Consider the following 17,413-nt stretch of genomic DNA (forward strand, 5'->3'; position numbering starts at 1 on the left):
ACATGACAGTGTCTCTGTGTATAAGACACGGTTCAAAAAGACATGATTGATTGAGTCAGTGTGGAAGAACTTGACTGGTCTGCAGAAAGACAAGTCCTGACCCCAGCTGAACACCTCTGGTGTGACTTTATATGCAGACCTTGAACCAAAAACTCATCACCAGACAAAACTATAAAATGGATTGTTAGCGTAATGTTGTTGCTAACTTTCATATAACCAAGAATTTTTTTTTTTTAAATATATTTTTTTTAAACATTTTTTAAACATAAAAACAAGTTTTTTATTTTTTAAAACATTTAAAAACTGGAGGTTTTGAACGTTTAATGGGAAACTTAGCAAAATGTCATCTTTTTAATCGCAAATTAATCATTGTCCGAGCAAATATTCCCACCCTTTTGAATAATGCAGCATGACATCATGATACTTAATGGCTAAACCATTTAATTCAGTTACATTCTTATCCTCAGGAACACTGCAGATACAGTGTAATCAGTTCATTCAACACACTGACAGGCTTCATTCATCTGTGTGAAAGATCACTGGGCCAGCGACACGCCAATCATCCCCATGATGTCATCAGCTACAGAGCAAAGGTCAGAGATTTGATTGGACGAGGAAGAAATATGACAGATCAGTTCATGCCTAGATATCTTTAAATGAATCTTGCTTCACTGTGTTGCAATGCTATAAATATCTCTCCCTGCTGAACCCGTGCCCCGGCGTTCCCTTTGGAGCCCAATGTGAAGAATAATAAACAACGAATTTCACAAGACAAGAGATATGAGGGATCATGACAGGCAAAGAGCACACGTACCGCAGAAAAGTGTTGGGAAAACACTATACAACATAGAAAAAGATATCAAGTAAAACATTTGGGTGAATCTGCCAAGAGCATGTTCATGTTCAAAAGAACATAATTTATACTTCATATAAAAAAAATCATCCTGGATGAGTTTTTATTTGTGAGATTCGCTTTAATAATGTATACACTCTTAAAAATAAAGGTGCTTCAAAAGGTTCTTCACAGCGATGCCATAGAGGAACCATTTTTGGTTCCACAAAGAAGCATTCAGTCAAAGGTTCTTTAAAGAACCATCTCTTTCTTACCTTTTTATAATCTGAAGAACCTTCTTTCAACACAAAGAACCTTTTGTGAAACAGAAACGCTCTTCAGATGTTAAAGGATCTTTATAAAACCATTTAGACAAAAAAGGTTCTTCTATGGCATCGTGAAGCACCTTTATTTTTAAGAGTCTACTAATTTAAAAACAATTCTAGTGAATGAAATACAGTCCTCGCAGCAAAACACTACAAAACACACAGACGGTCAGACGATCAGGACACACCCTGAGCTTCAACGGCCTTCAAACGTCTCTGAGAGTGATGTAAACTAGTCCAGAGTCCATATTTATTGAGATTTCACCAAATGACCAGAGATAAACCTAGCTGAGATCAGTAGTTTGAACTGTTTCACACACTTTACACATGAGCAAAGCTACAAAACACCATGTAAAAAAAAGAAAAAACAGATGACTGACTTTTTGGGCGATCCCAATAAACCAACAATTTTTTGTCATGGTCAATAATAATGTGTCAAATCCATACTGTTTGCCCTTTTTTTGTGTTCACAAACAGTACCATACTTATAATAAAATAAATAACAGCAGGCATCTCTCTAATAGTATTTGAATCATACTGATACTGACAATAAAAAAATGCATGACTGTTATGACTGAAATATTTTATAACCTAGTATAGAAAAAGAATTAACTGCTTGAACTGGAAAAAATAAGCCCGAATATCTGCTTATAATAACAGGGAATGCTCTCAGAACGTTCTGAAAAGGTTCTCTCAATGTTATAAACAAACGTTCTTCCAGTAACATTAATAAAATGTTCCAAATTTTCTGGTCTTTATCAATGTTATCAAAATACATTCTTAATGGAACTTTGTAGTGTTTAACGTTTTTTAAATGTTACTTGTTTTAGAGTGTTCATAGAACATTCAAAAGTAACATTTCCTTAACGTTGCAAAGTGATACAATGGAATGTTCCATTAATGTAACATTTTTAACTGGACGTTTTGAACATTTGAACTTTAGCAAAACGTCTTAGAACATCTTTTTGTTAGCTGGGATCATCCTAATCAGACCGAAAGGCTTCGCTGGACATTTCAAAACCACTAATATTGGCAGATACAGATATAGCCACTGATATACTGATGCTTTTACAAATAATCTATGAGTCTAGAGTCTCTCTTCTGAAACGCTTCACTGTCCTGTAAAGAGGACGCATGCAGATGGTTTTAATTCTTCTTCTTGCCGTTGCTGGCCTGTTCCTGAGGAACGCTCTTCATGAAGAAGGTCTGGTCCATGTAGCAGCGGACGGCGAGGAGGACGGGCACGGCCGCGTACAGCAGGTTCAGCGTGACCACCTGCCTCCACTCATCTTTGGGGATCCTGTAGGTGAACGGTGTGTGCGAGTGAACAGACGAGCCCAGGTGAGTCCACTGCATCTGTGCAAACATCACATACACACACAGATGAGATATCAGTGCTCATACAGGCTAGTATTAGGGGGGGGTTAGTGTTATTGGCACTGTTCTCAATTGTAAACAGATCATTTTTGTCCTAAACATTTGCTGTCTAATCGGAGAAGAGATGCTCTAAATGGTTAGGTGACTGTCTTTCATTGTTCACTTTATTGTTCACAACATGTGACTATGGGGCCAATGTTGGTGCTTCAGTAATGTGCAGGTTGTTGACGCCACGGACCACATTAAGGGATGCTTGCAGATCAAGGTTTGTTCTTGGTTTGATCTGCCATAGTTCATGGGTATGTATTAATATATGTTTTTTAATAGTGATGGGAAGGGTGGGGGGTAGTTTAATGGTAGACTCAACTGGTTTTATTTTCAAACTTGTATTTTGTCTTATTATGCAGTAATTTAGTTCGATACCTATGACCGATCTTAATATTCTGAGTTGTAATAGGCCTTAATAAACGTAAAGGTTTTCTGTAATTTTTGCGAAGAAGAAAGATTGATATAGTGTTAGTTCAAGAATCCCATTTGAAAGAGGAGGATATACGCAGGTGTAATAAGTTTTATGAAGTTCTATCTCACTCATCTTCGGATACTAAAACCAAGGGTGTCCTAATATTGGTGCGGAAGACTTTAAATATTACTATTTAAGACAAAGGTTGTGATACAGATGGTAGAATAACACATAAAAACAATAGAGGAGAATATGAATATTGTATTGCTTTCAGTTTATGCCCCTTGTACTCCTGACCCTACTTTTTTCTCTGATTTGTCAACCTATCTCTTGAAAATGTCGTATTGGATGCAGATAGGAATTCTGTAATGCCGCATATCCTAGATAGATTTGGACCAAAGGAATTACGCTCTCAAGGTTTTTTTTTTCTTTTCTGAATATGAATCTGTCATCTTCTCCTAAGAGTAATCTCTATTCGCAAGGATCTTTAGACACGGTTTCACATTGGGGTTTTTTTTTTGTGAGTGCCTTTCTCACTTTTTTGGACTCAGCTCTCAAAGGACCTATCATATTTGTTGTTTGACTCCGCGCCATTTTTTCATGAATGACCTTTGGGACTTCACCTTGTCTGTCCAACAAAGATATTTACTGTTAGCTGCTCTCACAGCAGCAAAAAAATAGCTAGTCAACCGTTGGAGTCCTCCTCACACAATGGACAGAAGAACCTGGACTGTGTTTGTTGGGCATTGTCTCCTTGGAACTCTCAACTTCTCGTGTGCATGGATCTAGTGTGGAAGCTATAAGTTTGTGTCATTCAGCGTTTGATGTTGTGTCATCTTTTCTGGAATCCATGTGAAAATAATTTTACTGTGGGTTGGGGTGGGTTCAGAATTTGCACAGTTGTTTTTTGTTTGTTACGGCTGTTTCAGGAAGAAAATTTCATAAAACGTTGTTAACAAAAAGTAAAGTGTTATATAATAATATTATGTGTTGATTCTAGATCAAAGTTTAATTGTGAAGAGTTTTATTCAAACAAAACAGTATTATATTGGACTGCCTTATCAGTTATTGACCATAACAAAAATAGTTATTGATCATGGTGTCTGCAAAAACATTCATCTTTATTTAATAAATTTTCTCTGATTCGTGACATTTTCTCCTGAACCAATTTTCAACCTAAAATTTGTAACTAGTACAAAAAAAAAGAATATCAAAACTACAATGAATCTGTCTAATAAATATAATTACATACATCTATGCAATTATACATACAAGTTTTGAATAATTCAAAACTAAATTCCTACGTAAAGTGTTATTTTAGTATTATTTACATTCTATTACAAAATTTATTAATATTTTGAATTATCTTTTATTTTAGTATTCATTTTATCTTCAGTCATCTGCAGAAATCTCAGATCAATACATTGACCAGACCAAATAATAAACCTAATATCTGATTATTTTGAAATTATTGAAACATTTTCCATTTTCAAATATTTTTGTGAATCTGTCAATTTTAAATATTTATAAAAAATATGTATAAACATTCTAATATTGTTATAATTAATTTCGTAAATATAATGGGATTAATATAATTACTATAAATGCAGTTTGTATGTGTATATTTTTAAATATTACTGTATTTCTATATTTATAATAAAAATACATTTACATATTAAATATTGGGTAATATTTTGTGTAATGTTTTATACAACTATAGTGTAAAAAAAAGTATGATTTTTTTTTTAAATGGTAATTTTGTGCTTTTTTTATATTTTACATTTTTATTTCAGTTTTAGTAATTTTAGTACTTTAACTTGAAATGCAATTTTCATCTAATTTTTATATTTGTTTTTACATCAAATGATTTTTAATAGTGGAGTTGACAGTAGTTTTGCTGTATATGTACCTGAGCTACAGCTCCTGCGAGAACCAGAGTCCAGTCCAACATCCATGTGCATCCAGGAGCCTGAAGCCCATAAACACACGCCGCCAGGAGCGGCAAAACATAGAAGAGGAACACCAGCATCTACAAGACATGAGATCCGTCAGTCCATCATGTTTCCATCTCAGTGATATCTCTACTGTATGTCACTGGTTGCCAATCTTCATTCTTTCAGATCTGCAGTATATAGTGCATCTCAAAGCATAAAAATAGCATGTTAAATGTACCCAAGCGTGCATCAGACTCACTGTGACTTTTGGAAAGCCAACGCTATCTTTCATGTATGGCTCATACTGGAAGATGTAGGTAAAACAAAAATCCAGAGAACATTCAAGAACAACCTGTTGAAGAAAAATGACAGCAGAAGAATGAGTGATGGAATAAATATGTGACCTTGGACCACAAAACCAGTCATAAGGGTCAATTTTTTCAAAATTGAGATTTATACATAATCTGAAAGATGAATAAATAATATTTCCATTGATGTATGGTTTGTTATGATAGGACAATATTTGTCTGAGATACAACTATTTGAAAATCTGGAATCTGAGGGTGCAAAAAAATCTAAATATTGAGAAAATCACCTTTAAAGTTGTTCAAATGAAGTTCTTAGCAATGCATATTACTAATCAAAAATTAAGTTTTGATATATTTATGGTAGGAAATTCACTAAATATCTTCATGGAACATGATCTTTACTTAATATCCTAATGATTTTTGGCATAAAAGAAAAATCAATAATTTTGACCCATACCCATGTGTTTTTGGCTATTGCTACAAATATACCCCAGCGACTTGATTTTGTGCTCCAGGGTCACATGTCTGGATAAGCAGACACATGGATGGATGTGTAGACACTTACAAAGCCTCTGAACGCAGTGAAGATGATGCTTCCTGTGAGGCCCAGCATGAGCAGCAGGTCTGTGGGACGAGACAGCAGCGTTTTCTTCTGCTCCACCTCCACCTACAGACCACATCAAACCCATCTGTCAACTCAACTAGTACTTCCAAACTAGCAGTGCTGGCGAGTAACTAGTTACATGTAACGGAATTACATAATTAAATGACAAAATAAATGTAACTGTAATCTGTTACTGTAACATGTCTGTGTCTTCCCTTGTGACCTAGTTTTCCCCGTGTTGTCTAATTAGTCATTATGTTCACCTGTCGGTCCTTATTGTCTGCCTTTTATAAGTTCCTGCGTGTGAATGTGAGTTTGTCGGTTATTATTTGAAGTTCTCGTGGTTGTGCTGTTGGCTCCTTGTATCTGTTCCTGGATTGTGTATTAAAAGACTGTTTAACTGTTCCTGCTCCTCGTCGTGCTCCTTGTCCAGCACTACACGTAACAGTTACAGATACTGAGAAAAAATGTGTAACTAAATTACAGTTACTCATGAAAATGTGAATGATTACAAAAGGGGTTACATCAGAATTTTTTCACACGCAAACAAATTTAATTGATTTCTTTCATAAATGTGACCCTGGACCACAAAACCAGTCATAAGGGTCAATTTTTAAAAATTGAGATTTCTACATCACATGCAAGCTGAATATATAATCTTTCCATTGATGTATGGTTTGTTATGATAGGACAATATTTGGCTGAGATACAACTATTTGAAAATCTGGAATCTGAGGGTGCAAAAAAATCTAAATATTGAGAAAATCTCCTTTAAAGTTGTTCAAATGAAGTTCTTAGCCATGCATATTACTAATCAAAAATGAAGTTTTAATATATTTACAGCACAACATTTACAAAATATCTTCATGGAACATGATCTTTACTTAATATCCTAAAGATTTTTGGCATAAAAGAAAAATGGATCATTTTGACCCGTACAATGTATTGTTGGCTATTGCTATAAATGAAGATGGTTTTATTGTAGTAAAAGTATAGTAACCATGGTTTTTTTGGTTTTATTTGTGGTAAATGGTTAATTTTCATAAGGGTTTACATGTTTGAAAATGATTAGAGAAGTAATCAAAAAGTAATCAAATGTAATCAGTTATATTACTTTAATAAAGAAATTGAAATAGTACTACTTATTAAAGTTTTAATAGGGTAATGTAATCTGTAACCTGTTACATTTCCAAAGTAACCTTCCCAACACTGGTCGTTAGTAGAGACATCACCTCAAGGCACATAAATGGCTGAATGTATGGCTGGATTTATAAATGAATGTTTACGAGCCAAAACACGTAATTGAAGATAAATATCTGTTTGAGTGTTTATTCTCAGATCTGATCAGTGGATCTTATAGGATTGAATCAGTACTGTGCTTCACCTTGTCAGCAGGAATGATTGACAGCTCTCTCGGCCTGTTGAAGAGCTTTGTCGCCGCCCATATGGGTAAAACCAGAGAAGGGGCGTTTCTCCAGAAAGCAGGGAGGAGGTTTTTTCCATATTTACCTGAAACCCAGAAACAAAGGCATTGGCATACAGCTGAGTTTGACCTCAGAGATTACAGATGCGTCCACATTTGTGATTGAGCGTCACACACTTTTATCAGATTTTAGTTTGAAGAAGTTGAGTTTCTTACCTACTGCAATGCCTGTGATTAAGACGATCTGACTGGCGATCATTGATCCGGCCCATACGAGAGCCAAACTGCGAAACGGCTTTCTGTATAAAGAGAAACCAACAACACAACATCTCAAACACTATCGCTTTTAACATAAATGTGCATATTTACATGCATTACTGAGCAACAGGCCATCTGTAAAAATCACAGATCAATATATTGACCAGGCCGAATAATCAACCAATATTTAATTTTTTTGAGATTTGGTTATTTACTGTTTTCAATCTATTGTGTAAAATAAGTGATAAATATTTTTTAACCAAAAGTATTTGATGCCAACTTCCCTTATCAGCATCACCCCTAAATGTATTGACATTATTGCTGTGTGTTTATGTAGTTATAATGATAATGGTTTTACCCTGCAGTCATGCGGTGGACCATGATGAGGAGCAGACCGTAGTGAAGGACTCCGTCCCAGTAGCTCATCATGATGCCATGGGCTGTGTTCAGGTACGGCTCCCCCTTCAACACAGACCATCACTTCGGTCAGTGTGTGTGTGTGTGTGTGTGTATGTGTGTGGCCTTCATTAGAGCTGAAACTATCTGTTCAATCCTCAGCCTATTTTCACATGAATGACATTTCACATTTATTTCTAATCCTGATTTCAAGGTCAGAATTATGGCCAGAGACGTAAATATGAGCCTGATGTTTTCTGCATCTGTGAGTGTTTTACTGCATCCAAACAGCCACAGATAATCACGGATCTAGTGGAAAAAGCTTATTTGTAAAGTATAAAGTGCATTAAAGGAAGTATTTGAATATTTTTCCCAACTCCTTTGCAGATTTTTAAGTTAAATGGTATATTCTGATTAATTCTTTCTGTCATTAAAACTTGAAACCTTTGTTATTTTGACAAGTGCAATAAAGCTGATAAGACAAACTAAGAGTTACAAAATAAGAATTAAGATTTTTCAAACTTTATATATATATATATATATATATATATATATATTTGAAAAATCTTAATTCTTATTTTGTAGAAAAAAATGTACATGATGGAAATTTTCTACTGATATTTTTAAGCTCACCATCATCAAATTAATATTAGTAATATTAGTCCTGTTTCACCGTGTAATTACAATATTTCATGTTGTTTGGCTCCATTTTTAAGAATGTGAAGTAAAATAGGGCATTTTGGGAAATGTTAGAGACTATGTTATTATGACAACATGTAAATGCATAATTTGAATAAATTGAAATTGAAAAATCAATTGCATTATTATTTACAGCAGTTATTCCATTTTTTGTTACCAATTCCATCTTAAACTGCAATTCTGCGTCATGATTTACGCTGCAAAACCGATTTTCTTGCATAGTATTTTTGTCTTGTTTTCCAGTAAAAATATCTAAACTTTCTTAAATCAAGATACAGTAACTATTTAGATACAGTAAACTTATAACACTTTTTTGTTTTAAGCATAAACTCACTTATCATATTATTATATTTGTGATGACGATAATAATAATATCAATAACTATTAATCATTTATTTTTCCCTTCCTGCACTGACAGCATAAAGTCCCTTAACCCACTTAATTTTGCTACATCTTTCAGGAAACATCTTGTCATTTTAGCTTTTAATAAATGTATCTTGAAGTAGCTAAAAGTAAAAGTATCTTGTGCAGATGTTTGTACTGGAAAGCAAGACAAAATACTAAAGAAGAAAATCATTTTCTGCAGTTCAGAATTGAACAGGCATTCACTTCAGTGTGTGTGTGTGTGTGTGTGTGTGTGTATGTGTGTGTGTGTGTGTGTGTGTGAGAGAGATCTAACCTTGCTTATATAAAAGTCCATAAAGCCCTTGATAAATCCATGGTGCTGCAGAGCATTGGTGACGCTGACAACAGAGGTGAAGGAAAACACGGCAAACACTGAAACACACACAGATTGGAAACATCAGCACATCTCTCATTCCTCTCTCGTTCATCTCTCTCTCTCTCATGCCATCAAACCCAAACAGCCCCTCTCTCCTCTCCATCTCTTAGTCTCTCTCTGGCTTTCACTTTCTTTTCCTTGCCAGCTATTGATTTCTCTCCCAAACAGCGAGTTAATGATGGCTCGCGGTTGTCCAGGTGAAGGTGGATTTCGATCATGCGGCCCTCAGACCAGAGTTTCCTCATTCCCAAGTGGAAAAGTCGCCTCGCTTTTGGACTCGAGCATGCATTAGCATTGGCAGCCGGACAGATAGAGGCTGGAGAAACTTTAGAGGAGCTGAGATCACGCATGCATTGATCACAGCGGACTGATTTAGTGGCTGTCCACCGACTCAAGAGCTGTCAATAACAGCGACGTGGCCAACATGAAAATGTATTGCTCTGAGGGTCCAAAAGCTCTCAGAATTTAAGTTTCCAAATTGTCTCCTAAAAAACTTGAGCAATATTTGAATTGCAGACTTTGGTATCTTGACATATCTGAGCACGTTTTGAGAAAGAAAAACATGAGCAGAATTGAGCTCATATAAAAAATGTCAGTTTGCTACATTCGACCCTGCTGCTGCACTGTAAAAGTTATTTTTCTAAGTTGCAAATAAAAGTTTTTGAAGTTTACAAGAAAAAACTATTTAGTCTTTCTACTTCAAAATTTCAAGTTTAATTCAATGCCTCATTTGCAGTTTCTTTCTAACTTGTAATTATTTGTGTATTTCTGAGGGAAAATTGTTTGTACATTGGGGGAAAAAAAGCATTTTTTTACAGCAATTTACAGGAGAACATAACTAAGATATTAAAGAGATTTCATTTGTGATTTTTCTTTCATTTAGGGTATTTTAGTGTATTTTTGTATTGTTGCATTGCGTCTTTATCTGTCAGAATTAGTCTTACCGTAGAAGAGAGGGTCGGTGGATTTTTTACTCTTGACGCTGAGGTTTGCCAGGAGGAATATCGTTGTAAGGACCGCAATGCCTGTTGCCAGTATAACCTGTGGACTGAACGAGAAAACACTTCATTTGAAACATCAGTTTGAGTGCATGCCATTTCATTCATAGTGCAGAGCAAGGTTGTAATCCAAGCATGCAAAAGACAATATCAGAGGCTCATTGCATGATCAATAACAGACTGAATCTCACAACAACTTCCAAATCCAAATCATACTTCACCTGCAAAACAACTGGGAAAAAATTAACGAATGAATGAGTTATAACTTGCATAAAGAAAAGAAAGTCTATATTTAATTCTCATTATTGTCTAATTTAATTTACATTAAATTCTTATGACTGTAATACAGCTGATTTTATTGCATTATATTAAAAAATGCTTTTTTTAAAAACATTTTAACATTTAACATAAACATGAACATATTCAATACTTATACATTTAATATATAAATATTATATATTTGCATGCTTTGTAAATTTAAATAATACGTCTTTTTGCATTAATGAAAAATAAAGCTATAGTTCTGCTGTGTAAATGAGATTATTAGAGGCACATTTCTTAAAAAAGTTATTTTCATAGTAAAAATGAAGCAAATTTTAGAACAATATGTAATTCTCATTATTGTCAGTTCATTTCCATTTAATTCTTATAACTATAATACAATCAATTTTACTGAATTACAGTAAAAATTGTAATCATTGAATCAAAAAATATGCTGCATATATGTTAAAATAAATAGAATATATTTACTATTTCAATATAAAATATTCCCATTAACGTATACCAATAAATAATAATATTAATATACATATTATCACTATTATGAGGGTGAAACTGTATTGATGTTTTTTCATGAAATCATTTCCCAATAGGAAAAATCTGACTGGCAAAATGACCTTGACAGCTTTCATGAGATTCAGCAGTGAAATCTATGAAGCAATGCCAGCTCATTGATCAGATCACATCAGGATGACTTGATGAAATAAAGTAGAGGATGGTTGCCCTCTCTTGGCCAAATCAGGTCATTAAAACCTCATAAAAACATTTGAAAAGTCACACTATTCTAAACATAAAACGGCTGTGTAAAATGAAATCTATTTTGCATTGTTTAATGTCAGTGAAATGCTCTTTAACATGCATGATTGTAAAATAATGGCATAAGAGGTGAACTTACTCTTGTAAGAAGGACACATGGTTGATTGTGTAGAGAATAAAAGGTGCTGTCAGAGACAGAATAAAAACACTGATCTCTGGAGGAAAATCCATTTGAGAAATCAGGAATAATCCACGAATATGAAATCAGCTGAGCGCTATTTAACTACTCTAGCAAAAATACACAAGCAATATATATAAAAAACAATAAATAGCTATTAAATAAATATCTAGAAAGTGTAATAACGCATCCTGTGCCTTGATGTCCCTGATGTTGAAGTGTGCAGTTGCTGTGTGTTGCTGTGTGTCGTGGCGTTCCCTCAGAACTGATGATGATGATGGAATCAACATGAAATCAGGGCAAACCTTTCAAAGTCCATGGACTCTGAACTATTACCGCCCATTAGTTTAAAGAAAGAGTCCCATCAATAAACCTCCACATGCTGGCGCAGTGATCAAACACACTTTACAGACATTTATCATGCTAAGAACAGTTTACAAAATATCATATTTACTAGTTTTTGGTTACAGCAATATAATAAATTGGTCTTAGCCACCACTGCCATCAAATAAATAAATAAATAAAATAAAATAAAATAAACCAAAATAAATAGATATGACAAATAATTAAATTAAATTTATTTTTAATTAATTAATTAAATAAAATTAATTATTATGATTTTACAGTCCACTTGTCCACAAATATCAAGTACCATATTATTTAAATAATTATTTTAATTTTATTTGTATTATTATTTTAATTATACAATATGCAAATGCAATATATGTAAATTTTTCATACATGTTAATACATGCCATATATATATATATATATATATATATATATATATATATCCTATATATAATGTGTGTGTGTTTTCCCCATAATATTAATAAAAAAAAAATATTATTAGTTTATAAATATTTTTAGTTTTTAGAGCATACTTGTTTAGACTGCAAAATGTCTTTACAATAAAGGCATATATATATATATATATATATATATTTTATTTTTTTATTATTATTATTTTTTTTACAAATACCTATTTCTGAACAGGGGTGAATAGTAGACCAAATTAGTTATTGTTTTCTTTTTTTAATGCACAATATTCACCTACCGTACAAAATCTGCAAGCGTCCCGTTCTCTCTCCGCGATGACGTCAGCGGAAGCGTCCTCCGTCTTTGAGATCAAGATGGCGACGTCGACCAGGAAGTAGGTAAACAACCGTACAGGGGTAGAAAAATATGGATTAACCCCTTCAATCCGCGTTTACCGGTCAAGAAAAACCCAGATTGAGTGGTCGTTAGTGCTCGTGGAGGGGTTTCGAGGACAGGGGGGTTTAATTAACGCGCGGTGAGTGAGTTTTCTGTCAGGTTAGCATGTTAGCACGAATCAAACAATAGCGCTCTATTGAGTCAGTCAGAAAAACACGCAGACAGTTGATAAATTCGTTAATAAATCAATTATGTTAATCTATAATAATCAATATGAGCTGGTAATCACATCAAAGGGATGTGTTTGAGGGGTTAGGGCTGTTTGGTTGATGGTTTTCAGGTTGACAAACGCTCAGTCAGATTATTTTAATCATACTCTGATTTATAGTTAAACGTTTTTAGTTTGATATGATCTATTTATTAAGATTGAATTAGTGACCGTTTGTATTATAGAGCTTAGAATAAAATTGACACACACACTTACAGTGTAATTTCTCTCAAAGTGTCACATAGATAAGGCCTGTATCATATATTTAATATAGTCTATATTAACCCATTAGTTCTGTTTGTCTGTAATATGTCTGTCTCGCATTCTATTTGTCTGAAATAAACTGCTTTATTTCGTATATATAATATATAAAGACCACAAAGAGGGCAGTTTTTTCATTCAGATCATCTGGTAAGATAACAATGTATTAATGGAAACTTATGCATTTAATAAATAAAAATGCAGAATAGAACAAAACATTTCAATACATATGCATGCATTTATCTGTATCTGTTCACTTTATCTTGCTAGTTATCACAGTCATTCAGTAATAGGTCAAATAAACCTGGAAGGTTCAGTTAATTAGTTGTGGCTGCTTATAGAAATCATATGATCATACATTCTGCTTTATCATCAGTACAAGAAAACTTTCCAGCAGGACTCATCAGTCTGAATTATAAACACTGTAACAAATAGATTATTTGTGATGATTATCATGCTGACTTCTCTCTCTCTCTCTCTCTCTCAGAGATGGCTGGAGAATGACAGGGCTTTGACACATGACCGTGTTTCTGCTCGGAGCCTGATGCCCACTCTTGCCACGTCTGTTGTCATGGACACGGAGGACTATCTGCACCCTGAGGGCCCTCAGCTGGGGAGCCCAAAGTTCAGCGCTCCCAGTCCTCCTCTCACAAGTTCCATGGAGGTACATACTGCACCTTAAAATGCATTAAGACACACTTTAATGTAAATGTTAAGGTTACCTCAATACAAAGAGTCTCAGGCTAAAGGTCTGCACATTTGAACTTCAATCCTGAACCTGAGACTCAAATGTTAAGACCAAACCAGATTGCTCTGTTTCTCTTAATGAGTGAGTAGAACATATGGGGAAAAAAAAGTTATAATTGACTTTAAATTTTTTTTGCCTGTTTTGGACTTTTCTTTAATATAACGATGTTTTTTTTTCATGTGATTTAACTACAATAATGTTTGATAATAATTTTACTTAACTTTTTTTTTTTTTTTTTTTTAAGTAATGTGATTTTGTTGTTTTAAAGTAATGCGAAACAATTGCTTGATTATCATAAAAATACCATATGTTTTTATATATTTTGTTGTTAAGTTTAATTTCTTGTGAAATATAATTTTTTAGACAGTTTTTGTTATTCACCTAGGAATCACAAATGCTCAGTACAAAATGAGTTCAAATGAAAGTGAAAATAAATAATATATATATATAGAGAGAGCGAGATCATGAATATATTTCATGAATTACAAACTTGAACCCAAATTTTTTGGAAAATTTATCATGAAAATATCACAATGCAAAAACTCTTAATGGTCCTAAATATAGATGTTTCAGTTTTTATATATTTTTATATAATTTCCAGTTAACTTTAATTGTAAAATTAGTTTATTAAAAATTTATATTTTCATGAGCCTAAATTCTGCAGAATAATTTCATTTAAAAAATCTTAATGGTCCTAAAAACAGGCTTTTTTGTTTGTATGTTTTTATATAATTTTCCAATTAAATTACAAACTGGAACCCAGTGCAAACTTGAAACTATACATGAACAACTCTCCCAAACCTTTCTGAATCCAGGTCAGGCTCAGGTTTGATAGCAGATTGAACTCGTGTGTGTGTGTGTGTATATATATATACCTGTTTATTTGATTCTGCTCTTTCTAGTGTTATACTCTTGATAACAGATTTTCTTAATCTGATTAAATCTGCAGTTTTGAACTGTCTTCTTCATCATTATTGCTCTAGTTGGTCTTGAACTTTGTCCAAAATGGGACAGATCTGAAGTGCTTTGGTAGCCAATGGTAATCATCTCACGTCACCTGGTTTATGGTGGTTTAACTGTTGGTCTTCACTCTGTACGTGTCGGGTCTTACCGTGTCAAGATGAGTCACTAGACCATCAGCACAACCAGTAAATATTTGGGTTGATGGGTAATATCTCTGCTAAACAGTGGTTCCAAAGGGCCACTTCCTGTGTCAAATGTGCTGTTTGTTTCCTGTTTCCCCAGAGTCAGCTGTATCCGTCAAACTCATGGACGTACCCACAGCAAACTCAATATAACCAGCACTATCTTATGCAATCTGGGAGGTGAGTCGCACACACTCTTTTCCTCTCAGCGAGCAAAAATAAAAAGCATGCATTATACATATAATGAATTGTTCATTATATACAGCAATAATAATGTATTGACAATAAATAGTCAACACAGTGTTTTATTCCTCGCTGACTGCATGCAAAATAAACATCCTGACGTTTTCACTGGAAGATCCAGTTGTGATGATTTGATTAAACATTACAAGATACAAAATATTTAAATTCAAAGATATACATGGATTAATTGTTCACAATAATATGCATTAAGAAAATAGATGAATTTAGGTGAATTTTTGTATTATCTAATGTCTTTACTGATATGATATATTCTAGAGGTCAAATGTTACATAAAAATGACGGTTCGGTACGTACCTTGGATTTTCAAATTACGATTTGGTACATTTTCAGTACAGAAGGGGAAAAAACTACACATAAAATTGCTTATTTTTTTCTTTTGTATTAAACAGTTGTTTACTGATCACATTGTGTCTCTGTCTTTAAATAAATTCAATTATAATCATAATTTTCTTAGGAGAAAACATCTATATAATGCTGAAACCCTATTACTTGCACATTAATATATTATTAACATGTAATAAATAATATTACATGTTCCAATTAACACAAACTATACAATTCAATTTTATTATTAGATATAATAATCAATACAAAACAGCATTTATTGTTTGAATTTCCTGATAAAATGGACAAAAGATGACTTATCGATTCTTATCGAATGTTACAGAAAAGTAACAACTTATTGTGATTATTGGACGGGAGGTTTGTTTGCTTTATTAGACTATTTTTATACAATTGTACAAGAAAGCCCCATATACAGTATCAAAACAACATTTCAAAAACTGCCGAGGATAGCATACACAAAAAACCATAAACTCATTTCCATTTCCACAGTATTTTAATGTCTAGTGAAGTTTAATTCACTCATCATCTGAAACAGCATCGACTAAAAGATCAATATTGGGATTTAAGAATCATTATTGATCCATTAAAATTAAGATATATAAAACTTGGAGTTTTAAATTAAGTTTCAGACCTGTACAGAAATTTTTCAGTATGAATACTTGTATTGTTACACCCCTAAAATATTCAGAATAGATCTGTATTCTAATAGTGTTTGAAGACATTCTGCTCTCTGTGTGATTGTTCCTGATCTCTCTCTTCTCTGATTTATCAGGCAGCTCCAGCCAAACCCGTCCTCGGTTACTCTGGACCTGCCTGACATAGACTTTCATGACTCTTTCTCCCAGGTAAGAGCAGATCCCGTCTCTTTTGCTTTTTGCTGTAGTGTTGGTCGAGGTTGAACTCACCAGAACCATTGATCCGTGCAGCATAAAAACACAGGTTTGAATGGCTGAAAGCCCAGCGTACAATTATGACGATGAAGCTGTGGCATTAATGCAAACACATTAATGAGACTTTCAGTTCAGCGCCGCCACAGAATGCTATTTGTGTAATGAATTGAACTGAACTGAAAGTCAAATCAAACAAGGTCTCTTTCATGAATCATAATTTGATCAAAATATTAAAATGTTAAAAAATATATATATTTTTTTGCAAACGGGTCATGTGACATGACAACAATGTTGCATACTGTTGTTTGACAGTGTTATTTCAGTGTCATTGAGCTAATATTATAGTTTGAATTAGGTTTTATCTTTATATTTTCTGTTTTCATTTTACTTTTGAAATGTTAGTAATTTTATTTTTGTTTGTGTGTTTGTGTGTAGTTTTTTTTTTTTATTGATTCTAATGTCAGTTTTAGTGTTTAGCACACTAAAGCCCTATTCGGACATGATTAGTTTTACATGGAAAGGTGGGGTAAAGTAATTATTACCAGAGCTTCTCAGTTATTTTAGTCCCGTCCGAATGCGCCATCTCAGTAATCATTAGACAATGTCAGTAAAGATTACTGCAACTTTTACCTTCTGTAAAAAGCTCCGGAGAAATTGCCTCAGGTAATACTAATCCCGTGCGAATAGACCAGCTGTAAAAATATATGCAAATATTCTGTAATTTCCTG

The 17,413-nt window shown here is 33.5% G+C and overlaps 2 protein-coding genes across 7 annotated transcripts in view; one reads left to right on the top strand and one right to left on the bottom strand.

Annotated features, from left to right (window-relative positions):
* Nucleotides 1-373: 373 nt before the first annotated feature.
* Nucleotides 374-11,856, bottom strand: LOC306845624 (transmembrane 6 superfamily member 2-like). The gene is made up of 10 exons (XM_079378530.1): nucleotides 11,571-11,856; nucleotides 10,343-10,446; nucleotides 9,297-9,394; nucleotides 7,881-7,984; nucleotides 7,481-7,563; nucleotides 7,226-7,350; nucleotides 5,803-5,904; nucleotides 5,189-5,281; nucleotides 4,905-5,024; nucleotides 374-2,514 (listed from the first exon to the last, which is right to left on the bottom strand). The coding sequence occupies exons 1-10, from the start codon at nucleotides 11,660-11,662 to the stop codon at nucleotides 2,305-2,307; spliced, it is 1,131 nt and encodes a 376-aa protein (XP_079234656.1). The 5' UTR covers nucleotides 11,663-11,856; the 3' UTR covers nucleotides 374-2,304.
* Nucleotides 11,857-12,714: 858 nt separating this feature from the next.
* LOC306846058 (protein strawberry notch homolog 2-like) overlaps nucleotides 12,715-17,413 on the top strand; it is a 51,494-nt gene continuing 46,795 nt past the window's right edge. For 2 of the 6 annotated variants that reach the window (XM_079379142.1, XM_079379145.1), the window contains exons 1-4: nucleotides 12,728-12,762; nucleotides 13,781-13,957; nucleotides 15,287-15,366; nucleotides 16,568-16,640. In XM_079379142.1, coding sequence (XP_079235268.1) covers nucleotides 13,838-13,957; nucleotides 15,287-15,366; nucleotides 16,568-16,640 — 273 coding nt within the window. In that variant the 5' untranslated portion in view covers nucleotides 12,728-12,762; nucleotides 13,781-13,837. Of the gene's footprint in view, nucleotides 12,904-13,780; nucleotides 13,958-15,286; nucleotides 15,367-16,567; nucleotides 16,641-17,413 lie in introns of all 6 variants that reach the window. The other 4 variants (XM_079379146.1, XM_079379141.1, XM_079379144.1 and 1 more) reach the window with 4 other exon arrangements.

This window comes from Barbus barbus (genome assembly GCF_936440315.1).
Source record: "Barbus barbus genome assembly, chromosome: 26".
NCBI classification, from domain to species: Eukaryota; Metazoa; Chordata; class Actinopteri; order Cypriniformes; family Cyprinidae; genus Barbus; species Barbus barbus.

Excerpts from the sequence above, each read along its gene's own strand:
- LOC306845624 (XM_079378530.1), bottom strand. The coding sequence starts at position 11,662 with ATGGATTTTCCTCCAGAGATCAGTGTTTTTATTCTGTCTCTGACAGCA. Across the intron at positions 5,025-5,188 it reads TTGGCTTTCCAAAAGTCACA|ATGCTGGTGTTCCTCTTCTA; the intron begins GTGAGTCTGATG and ends CATGTCTTGTAG. Across the intron at positions 2,515-4,904 it reads TCGCAGGAGCTGTAGCTCAG|ATGCAGTGGACTCACCTGGG; the intron begins GTACATATACAG and ends ATGTTTGCACAG.